This window comes from Sapajus apella, unplaced genomic scaffold (assembly GCF_009761245.1).
Source record: "Sapajus apella isolate SASKATOON/1434 unplaced genomic scaffold, GSC_monkey_1.0 scaffold76, whole genome shotgun sequence".
NCBI lineage: Eukaryota > Metazoa > Chordata > Mammalia > Primates > Cebidae > Sapajus > Sapajus apella.
This window is the reverse complement of record NW_022437016.1, coordinates 10073689-10084119: the sequence shown is the minus strand read 5'-3', so window position 1 is coordinate 10084119 and position 10431 is coordinate 10073689. Positions and strand designations below refer to the sequence as shown.

Below are 10431 nucleotides of genomic sequence, written 5' to 3'. Positions count from 1 at the left end.
AATGAATGAATGAACGAATGAGTGAATGGACGAATTCGAGTTCTCCGTGTGCCATCTCTGGTAAGCTACCGACAACGTTGGGCCTCGGTTTCCCCAACTGCGCGCCTAGAGCTGACGCCGACCCCGCTACCGGGGGTGCAGTGAAAGAGGCAGGCACCAAGGGGCGGGCTGCGGCTTCTCCGGGCCGGGCGGGCGATACCACGGCGCTCCTTCGGGGCGGGGGAGACGGGGCTCCCTCGCTGCTGCGCTATTGGCCGCGCCCGCCGCCACCCGGCAGTAGTTGCAGAGGTCAGCCCCGCCTACTTCCTCTTTCTCTCGGAGCGACCGGAGGCGGCAGCGGCGGCGGCGGCGGCCTCTACAGCGATGGTGAGAGCGGCAGAATCGTGTGCCATCTGAGTACTGTGAGGCGCGGGGGTTGAGGCAGGCGGTGCGGGCCGAGCCCCCGGTTTCCGTCTGCCAGCTGGGCCTGTAGAGCGCCTTGCTGAATGGTCTCGCGCCGCCACGGCACTCCTCTTCCCTTCTCTGCTAGGCTTGGCGTCCGGAGAGGCGCGCGGCCGGGTCCTCGGTTACTCTGCCCGAGGCACGGCCGGTGGGGGAGACGGTCCTGAACCCTGGCCGGGGCTCCAGCGCACATGTGGTCGAGGGCGAGTCGCACGCCTTCTGGGGCTGGCCACGGCGCAGGTGGGGACATGGCCCCGCGGCCTGGCTGAACCCCACGTCCTCTTGCGCGCAGGCCAAGATAAAGGCTCGAGACCTTCGCGGGAAGAAAAAGGAGGAGCTGCTGAAGCAGCTGGACGACCTGAAGGTGGAGCTGTCCCAGCTGCGAGTCGCCAAAGTGACAGGCGGCGCGGCCTCCAAGCTCTCTAAGATGTAAGTGAGAGCCGGATCACAGGCCTCGGGGGCGGGGAGCACGTGTGCATCGGGATCATCGGAGGATTTCAAAGTTGGCTTAAGGAGGTGCCCGCTTAGGTGCCCACTTAGCGAATCCCGGGGCGCATGGGAGACCCGCTGTGTGCTTAGCCCCTTACCTGCCTGACCTTGCGGTCTTTGTGCCTGGAGTGCATTCTCGGAGACCCATTAATGCTGCCTTCAAAGCCTACCTGGACCCTTTCCTTCCGCCTACCACTACACTTGACTTTTTAATTCACCTTTTCCCTCTTGGTAGGTGGGTGGCTTGCACCCGTGAGTGTCAGTGTCAGTTGTTGTACATGACTAAGAGTCCAGGAGGCTTGTAAGGAACATGGGTTTGGAGTTCCTCAATCCGAGTCCAAAGTCCACTTCACCAAAATAATTATCTGGGTGTGGTGCCCGCCTGTAGTCCCAGCTACTGTGGTGGCCGAGGCAGGAGGATCACTTGAACCCAGAGTTTGAGGCTATGATGGGGCCACTGCTCTTCAGCCTGGTTGACAGAGATAAGACCCTGTCTCCCCCAAAAAAAGGCAGCTGCCCTCCTTTCCCCCAACCTTAGTGGGGCAAGGTGAGAGGACTGAATGAGCAGAGTTGCACACTGAATCCTCATGTTGACCAGCCATCCGCAAGGTAACTCCCGCATCCCGACCTGACTACAGATTCTCCCCAGCCTGTTGCTTGCTTCAGTCTCCTAGCTTGTAGTGATTCTACTTTGCAAATGTCTAATTTTTCCTGCGATTCCTTAAACTGTCCCGATTGCCTGGTTTGTGGCATGATTCCCTCCCATCAGCTCACTGAGATTGGCACTGGTTGGGTCTTCATAGCCCTCGGGATAAATCCGTGTTCTGGGAATGAAGGTCTCTCCCTGACCTGCCCCATTTATCCAGCCTGCACTTCCTCATAAAGCCTTTTCTGCTGTCTCAGCCGACGCTTCACAGCTCAACAGCGCTGTATTCCCTGTCCACACTCCTGGAATGGCCATCCCATGTCCCTCTTTCCCTCCTCAGACCTCACTCCCAGAATGCCTTCCTCCTGAGTGAATATGGATGGGCTGATAGGGTCGGCTCTAGCTGTCCCTGCCCTGTGTGTGGGGGTCCTGAGCCTTGGGAAGTGCTGTGCATCTTCCCCATCTTCACTGACATCTCTGTTTTGTAGCCGAGTCGTCCGCAAATCTATTGCTCGTGTTCTCACAGTTATTAATCAGACTCAGAAAGAAAACCTCAGGAAATTCTACAAGGTGAGTCTGCCGGGGCATAGGGAGGGTTGGCTGCAGGAAGCCAAGTGTTAGCTGTCTTTGGTCAGGGGGCATGGTAAAGAGGTTTTCCTTGGTGCCTGGGGTGGACGGTGGTTGGCCTTCCCAGTTTGTTGCTGGGTTCGTCTTTTTTTTTTTTAATTGCACTTTAAGTTCTGGGGTACACGTGCAGATCTTGCAGGATTGTTGTATAGGTACACACATGCCGTGGTGGTTTGCTGCCTCCATCCCCCATCACCTACATCAGGCATTTCTTCCAAAGTCTCCCCAACCTTCCCACCCCCCACTGTCCCTCCCGTACCCCCCTGGGTTCACTCTTTGACCAGTGTCTTGCACTGGCGCGTAGCTCTGCAGACTGCGCTTCCTCAGGCTGCAGATGTCAAGAATTCGTTGGGGCTCAAGGTGTCTTGGCTGGAGACTGGGGTTTTGAATCCTGCTTTCCCAGTTGAGTGGCTTGGGAGTGATGGGACTGGCTGTTGAAGGTTTTCACTGCCTCTTACTAGCACTGGGTGTCAGTCCCTGCCAGGCACCTGCTGTGCTCATTTTTCAGATGAGGGCCCTGAGGCTTAGACACCCACAGTCAGTGGCATGGTGGGCCCCGGTTCCAAACTGCCTTGGGGAGGGCTGGCTTGAGTGTTCCTGGGAGGCGTGCACAGGTGTCTGGCCCCTGCCCCCCTTAATCTCAAATTTTGATAAGCTTTATTTGGTCTTGTCCTTAATGTTTGTCTTATTAGGGTTCAAGCAGTGAAATTAAACTAGTGGGAGATGGTGTGTACACACATGTCCAGTGTATTCTGAAGAACTGGCTTAGGTGATTGTGGGGGCTGGCTGAACTCAGGGCCCAGGTTGAAGCTGCGCTTCCCAGGGGGCACTTCTTGGAGGGAGCCTCAGCCCTGCTTTTAAGGCTTTTGGCTTATTGGATCAGGCCTCTCAGATTGCCCAGGGTAATCTCCCTTAAAGTTAGCTGATTAGGGCCTTTAATTTCGTCTGCAAAATGGTTCCAGATCACTACCCAAATTATTGTTTGAATAACTTGAAGGAAGGTCTGACACATGGAAAAGCAGCCATAACTGACGCAGTGCCACAGGCCTGTAACCCCGGCACTGGGAGGCCGAGGCAGGAGGATGTTTTGAGCCCAGGAGTTAAAGTGCAGCCTGGGCAACGTAGCGAGGCCTCATCTCAAAAAAAATGAAAAGGGCCATAGTGTGGCAGTGTTTGCTGTTCCGGAGGCACTGTATGTGGCAAAAGTAAATCTTTAATGTGATAGCTACGTGTGGCCAGTGGCTGCTTGGTTGGACAGCAGAGCTCTAGGGCTTAGCAAATGTGAAAAGGACAAATGCCCAGCCAGTGCCAGCAGGAATGAGGGATGTGGAGGGACAAAGACCTTCCTGTGGCCAGGCGCGGTGGCTCACGCCTATAATCCCAGCACTTTGGGAGGCCGAGGCGGGTGGATTATGAGGTCAAGAGATCGAGACCATCCTGGTCAACATGGTGAAACCCCGTCTCTACTAAAAATACAAAAATTAGCTGGGCGTGGTGGCGCACGCCTGTAGTCCCAGCTACTCCGGAGACTGAGGCAGGAGAATTGCTTGAACCCAGGAGGAGGTGGTTGCGGTGAGCCAAGATTGTGCCATTGCACTCCAGCCTGGGTAACAAGAGTGAAACTCCATCTCAAAAAATAAATTAAAAAAAAAAAGACCCTCCTGCCTCCAAGTACCCTCCAGGGCTGGCCCTCATCATCCAGGAATCTTTTTGCAGTTCTCTGCCCACCTGCAGGGGCCTGGGCCTTCTGACCTCAGAATCCCAGCTCAGGGCAGGGATGTCCCACATGCCCTTTCCCCTGGCACCCACGGTGCTTGCCTTTGAGGGTATTGCCAGTCTTTAAGAGCCTCCTTCCTTCATCTCGCCTCATCTGCACCATGGGCCATTTGTTATTCCACTGGGCTGGGACCCCTGAGCAGGGACTGGGTCGGATTCTTTGCTAAGTCAGCTCTCAGCACAGGGCCCAGTCCTAAAGGGGACCCAGGGGACCTTTGCAGAACTCACAGGAGAGGCCAGCGGGAGCCACCGTGGTCTAGAAACCCCCGATGGAGAGCAAGTGGGGCGGGAGTGGGAGCCAGGGATGGAAAGACAGATGATGGCTCTGTGACAGCTGTGGGCAGTGGCCCCAAAGCATGAAGGGGGCAGGGCTTTGCCCCTCGTGGCGAGTGGCCTTGGGCAGCCAAGCCTCTGAGGCTGGGCCTTCACAGGCAGCACCTGGCAGGCCCTGCAGACAAATGGACGGAGCACAGCCTCAGCCCCTGGCACACTCTTGCTAACCGGAGCCGAGGTAGCAGTGACCACCCGTGGGGCTTGGTGGGTGCTGTGCATCCGTTACTGGGTTGTCATGTGACTTTGTCCTCGTGACTGGGAATCGGGCAGTGGGAGCACTGAGCTGGGAGTCATCTGACTGAGGTGCAAGTCCCTGTTCTTCCACAGCTTTGCCAAGACTTGGGCACTCAGCCCAGTAGGTCAGCAGGCTTTCATGAAATGAGGATGCTCCCACCAGCCTTGGGTTTGGGGTACTGAGCTAGTGACATGTGTGGCCTGCTGGCAGTCCCATGGAGGCAGGCAGCCTCCTCCCAAGTGGCTCTGGATGGCCCTCCTGTCTCCCTTGGCATCTCCCCAGCACCAGAACCCTGGTTCTGCCCTTCCAAGCCCCCTTAGCTGCTGCAGTAGCTCCTCGCCCGGGGTCCTCAGATTCACCCTGCCGTCTGTCTCCAGGGCAAGAAGTATAAGCCCCTGGACCTGCGGCCGAAGAAGACGCGCGCCATGCGCCGCCGGCTCAACAAGCACGAAGAGAACCTGAAGACCAAGAAGCAGCAGCGGAAGGAGCGGCTGTACCCGCTGCGGAAGTACGCGGTCAAGGCCTGAGTGGCGCGCTGTCAATAAAGCACAGCTGGCTTGAGACTGCTTTGTTTCCTGGCACTTCCACTGATGGGGTTGGGGGCAGAGGCGGGTAGGTCTGGTTCTGGGTACCAGGTGTCTGATGGGTTCCAGCCAGCATCCTGCAGCTGTTGGTTGCTCTTGGTGGTGGGGGGGAGCAGGAGACCCCTGGCCATGGGGATCTGTTGGGATGCCGGCACAGTCACTGTGGGCCTGTGGTGAGAAGCGGCATGCCTGTGTGCTGCTGCAGGAAGTGGTCAGCGCCGTCTGAGGTGGTGTTAGGTTTGAGTGGCCCTAGGTGATTTGGTCGTGTGGGATGCTTGACGTCTAGTCTGATCTGCAGCTCCACACACTAAGATTTTCCCATCTGGGGTGAAGGCACAGGTGTGGGCCACATCCAGGACTCCCTGCCAAGAGTAGAGGGTGGGGTTCAGGGAACGTCCTGCCTCGGGAGAAGTCTGTCCCTGCTCCCTCAGTCCCCAGCCCCACACCATACCTTCAGGGTCTCAAGGCACTTCCCTGTGCTGCAGTCCCAGACTTTGACCTGTTAAAGGAGGAGGGAGGAAGCCTCACCAGGCCAGTGTGGCATCTGAAAGCATCTCTGGGAAAGTCCCAGACAATTTTTTTTGAGATGGGGGCTTTGCTTGATCCACCCACCACCACCTCCCAAAGTGCTGGGATTACAGGTGTGAGCCACCGCGCCCGGCCCAGACAACATCTGCACCTCTTGGTGTAGGTTTTGTTTGCGGCCTGCTTTTGACATTTCAGTGTAGGAGTTCCCTTTTGCCTGATGCCATTTGGGTCATAGAAATGTCAATGCAGCTACCAGTGGGCTAGCCCGACCTTGGTGCTATTAGGTGGAGAGGCCAGTACCTGGGTCCTGCCTTTGCCCCCTCCTAGCTAGGGCAAGTGGGCACGTGGACATTTCTGAAGTGAGTGCTGAGGGCTCCTGGGGGGTAGGATCCGGACGGGCCAGGGGTGGTTACCATGCGGGAGTATCCGGCGCTGACCAGCCTCAGCTCGTCAGGAGAGAAGGCGACACTCTTTACCCAGGTGACGTGGCCCTTCAGCTGGACAAGCAGGCTGCTGGTCGTGGGCTTCCAGATGTGGATGGTCTTGTCCCACGAGCCAGAGGCCTGGACAGCAGATAGCTCTGATCCCCAGGGATGGGGGCCTGTGAGCTCACTGAGCCCCTAAGAGGCCTGGGGCTCTTCTTAAGGGCCTGGCTGCCAGCAAGGGACCAGCCTGGAACCCAGGACACCCCACTTACCAAGAGGCCGGATGCTGAGTAGCACAGGCAGCTGATGTTGCCACTGTGTCCTTCTAGCACCTGGTGGGAGACTGCTGGGGTTCCTGCCCGCAGGTCCCAGATGCGTATGGTGGAGTCCCAGGACCCAGTGGCCTGCAGGCAGCTCCTGTCAGTCTGGCCCAGCCAGCACCCCCAACCCGCTCTGCATCTAGGCGGGACCTGGAGTCCATCCCCTCCCCACCGCTCAGCTCCAAGTGGGTATGGGGCCACCGAGGTGGGGCCCAGGGTAGAGGAGAGGCTCACCAGGCAGTTCACCGTGGGTGAGAAGTCGCTGCTCTGCACGGAATCTCGGTGCCCGACTAAGAGGCGCAGCACCTGGCCAGACTAGAGACAGGCCTGAGCTTCAGGAGGCAGCGGCTACCTAGGCCTTGACAGAGTCCAGGCAACGGGGACCTCGTGCAAAAAGCATGAGGCACGAGGGCTGCTGTGTGCAGGGAGGCCTGGAGGAGCCTCGGTTGCCTGCTGTGGCATGGGGAACCAGTGGAGGGTTTGAGCCAGGAGGGCAAGACTGGTGACGTCCTCTCTGGAACTGGTCCTGGGATCCCAGGCTGGTGGGGCCCCAGCCCTCCACCTACCTGCACTTCCCAGATCATCACCCGCTTGTCCCAGCCACCTGATGCCAGCTGCTTCGAGTCAGGGCTGAAGCTGACCGTCTCCACGCTCCGTTGGTGACCTGCAGGCACCAGCCCGGGGTCGGGGGAGGAGGAAAGGTGACATGACACAGGACAGACACCGCACCGTCTGAAAGGGAATGCGGCCTGGCTGCTTGGCTCCCAGCCCACTCACCCTTCAGGACCTGCAGACACTTGGCTCTTGCCACATCCCACAGGCGGACAGTGTGGTCACAGGAGGCGCTGGCGAAGAGGTGGCCATCGGGGGAGAAGCGGCAGAACTTTACAGGGCCTGGGCGGGTGAACACAGGGGACAGGGCATTGCCCGCCACTCCTGCCCACTCAGTCCAATCCTTGCTAATTTCTCCAGCCTCGTCACTAGCCTCCCCTCACCCAAACTCCAGCCTTCCAGAAATGCCTGGATTTCCATGCCTTGGCTGGGCTGTCAACCTTGGAACACCCAACCTCAACGTGCTCATCTGAAAAATCATCAGTACCCAAGTCAAAGGTAGGTACCTCCCAGAAACTTGCCCTAACAACCCCTGCCTAGGTTCATTGCCTTGTCTGATCTCCCAGCCCAATTTTCCCTCTCTGCAGCATTAACCAGACTGCCTGTAATTGCCTGATTTTTTTTCTCTGTCTCCTGAATAATAATTACAATAGTTACGTCTATTGAGTCCTCACTGGGTGCTAGGGACTTTGCTTGTATCGTGCCAGTGGAAATGGCTCAGGGAGGTGACAGGACTTGACCAAGATCACAGTCAAAACAGCAGTAAGGGTGGAGCATGGTGGCTCATGCCTGTAATCCCAGCACTTTGGGAGGCAAAGGCAGGCAGATCCCGCCTGACCAACATGGAGAAAACCTGTCTCTACTAAAAATACAAAATTAGCTGGGCATAGTGGCTCATGCCTGTAATCCCAGCTGCTCTGGAGGCTGAGGCAGGAGAATTGCTTGAACCCGGAAGGCAGAGGTTGCAGCTGAGATCACACCATTGCACTCCAGCCTGGGCAACAAGAGCCAGACTCCATCTCAAAAAAAAATGCTGGATGTCGTGATGTGCACCTGTAGTCCCAACTACTTGGGAGGCTGAGAGACAGGAGAATCACTGGAACCCGGGAGGTGGAGGTTACAGTGAGCAGAGATTGTGCCACTGCACTCCAGCCTGGGCAACAGAGCAAGACTGTCACACACACACACAAAAGGATACCACAGTATTTACATCACAGTTTTGTTTTTTAAAGAAGGATCTGAGTCAAGGCCTGAGAGTCTGAGCCCCAGAGCCCATGCATCACGTCACGTGTCCCGTCCTGCCCAGTCCTGCCTTGCACCCGTGCCCAGCTCATCGGTGGTCACTGCGGTCAGCTCTGCAGAATGCCAGACCCTTGCGCCTTGGTCTTCCCAGCCAGGATTGGGAGCCCCACCTGTGTGGCCGTGCAGCCTCCCCACCTGTGTGGCCGTGCAGCCTCCACAGCAGCTGCCCACTCCGGGCCTCCCAGCCATACATGCAGCCATCCTCTGAGGCTGTGAGCAGCATCTGGCCATCGGGGGAGAAGGCAGAGGAGTTGACCTGGAAACAGCACAAAAACAGCCCCAATCTGAGGAAGAAACCCCTGTCGGCTCATTCCAGACTCCTAAACACTGCCCCCAAGAGCCTGGGGTTGGAGCTTGACTTCAAGCCTCACTCCACCACCAGAGCCCAGAACCCAGGCCCCTCTGGGCCCTCTCTGGAGCCCGTAAAACCTGAGCTGCAGTTGGAGGCAGGAGCCTTCTTTGGAACCAGAGCCTGGAACCCCAGGGCCAAGAGCCAGTTCCAGAGCTGCAGCTGACAACTGACAGTCCAGAATCTACTCTAAGCCCAGAGTTCACTTTAGAGCCAGAGCCACAGAAAACACCAGCGTCAACAGGGAGCCTTGAGCCCGTCTCCAGGCAGAGCCCAAAGCCCAGAGCCTTTCTAGGGGCAGAGCTTCGAACCTAAAGCTGCTTTGGAGCTGGGGCCCAGCACTGGAGCTGAGGGCCTACTTTGAGCCTTCTTAGGTTAGCAAAGTCCACTCTAGACTCAATGTCCTGAGCTAGTGCCCAGAGAACATTCTGGAACCCCCACGACAAAGAACCAGGAACCACTCTGCACCCAAAGCCAGGAGCCTGGGCAGCGCCCACTGGACCTCACCTCCCCGCCGTGCCGGCCAAAGAACTTCACTCTCCGCACGCCCAGCGTGGCCGGGACCCCGCTGTTCATGGGCGCCCGGCCCCGCCCCACCCTGGCGGGCTCCCGCCTAGGTGGCCGTAGGACCCCAGAACCAGGCAGAAGAAAGGGGAAACTGTGTACAAGCGGTCTCCATGGTAATCGGGGCGGAGCGTGCAGCCGCGTCCCTGCGAAGCCGTGAAGACGACAGGCAGGGCCAGACGGCTCGCAGCTTGGCGGAGGTGGAGCCGCAGCAGGCGGGACCGCGGCCGGCTGGGAGAAGGGACTTCCCGCACCAGTCCCCGCACGGCGCGCAGGGTGGCCGCTAGAGGGCGCGCCAGCCACACGAACCGCGCAGCCCAGAGCCCGGCCCCGCGCCTGCCAACTGCCAAGGGTCCCTGCACCCCTTTGAGACAGGGGAGCAACGAGCCTGTCTCCCCATCTGCACAACCAGGGTCATCAGCCCTGCACCACAGGACTCCAGGGGCGAGCCAAGCACAGAGCCTGGCACGTGGCAGATGCCCAAGAGGGTCCGCTCCGGAACCAAGACTCCTTTCCGTCCAGGAGTGGCCTGTACTGAGGCTAAATACACTGTAGTTTGTCCCAGGAGAGCACTGGGGACGGTAGCCAGCTCTGTCCTCCAGAGCGTGGGAGCCAGAGGTAGCGTGTGTGAAGTACATGGCATTAAATGTGGGGTCACGTCACTGTTAACATTCCCAGCAGCACAAAATGTGCCGTCTGAGGACGGGGTGGAGGCCATGGGGGGTGCCCAGGAACTGCCAGGATCCTTACCGGATAACTCATCTGAAGCTTGGAACAAGCAGGACTTGGCTTCATTGTGAATTTTACAGGTGAGAAAACTCACCCGGAGAGCTGGGAGGACTCGCCCAGAGACACTTAGTAGGAGAGGAACTGGGACTTCAGCCCATGGCTGACTCTGGGGGTCTGTAGTGGGACCACCTGCCATGAACTCCAGGGGCCTCTCAGCAGATGTCGAGGTCTGCAACTCCTCGTATGTCTGGGAAACTGAGGTCCCAAAGGGGCAGGACTTGGCCCAGCAACTTAGCTAGTGCCTCCGTGGGAGAGCTAGTGCAGTCTCCCCGATCCCACAGCAAGACAGGGAGGTAAAGAGGACCCCCCACCTGCCCTGCCCATGGATTCTAGGCTCCCTGGGGGCAGGGGTGGAGCAGCTGGGATTTGGGAGCTTCAAACTCAAGGGTTCCCAGCTGTGACTCATACCCC

The 10431-nt window shown here is 58.2% G+C and overlaps 2 protein-coding genes across 3 annotated transcripts; one reads left to right on the top strand and one right to left on the bottom strand.

Moving 5' to 3' along the window:
- Positions 1-263: 263 nt before the first annotated feature.
- RPL35 (ribosomal protein L35) lies at positions 264-5110 on the top strand. Its single transcript, XM_032251582.1, has 4 exons — positions 264-366; positions 734-870; positions 2065-2146; positions 4925-5110. Exons 1-4 carry the CDS (start codon positions 364-366, stop codon positions 5072-5074), a joined length of 372 nt encoding a protein of 123 aa, XP_032107473.1. The 5' UTR covers positions 264-363; the 3' UTR covers positions 5075-5110.
- A 3-nt stretch (positions 5111-5113) lies between these two features.
- On the bottom strand, positions 5114-9421 carry WDR38 (WD repeat domain 38). 2 transcript variants are annotated; one of them, XM_032251583.1, is made up of 9 exons: positions 9175-9421; positions 8454-8574; positions 7182-7298; positions 6971-7068; positions 6639-6719; positions 6357-6488; positions 6073-6222; positions 5583-5630; positions 5114-5493 (listed from the first exon to the last, which is right to left on the bottom strand). In XM_032251583.1, the coding sequence occupies exons 1-9, from the start codon at positions 9241-9243 to the stop codon at positions 5365-5367; spliced, it is 945 nt and encodes a 314-aa protein (XP_032107474.1). In that variant the 5' UTR covers positions 9244-9421; the 3' UTR covers positions 5114-5364. The 2 variants fall into 2 exon arrangements, with proteins under 2 accessions (XP_032107474.1, XP_032107475.1); XM_032251584.1 differs by lacking the exons at positions 7182-7298; positions 9175-9421 and having other exon boundaries at positions 6971-7153; positions 8454-8549.
- Between the last annotated feature and the right edge of the window lie 1010 nt (positions 9422-10431).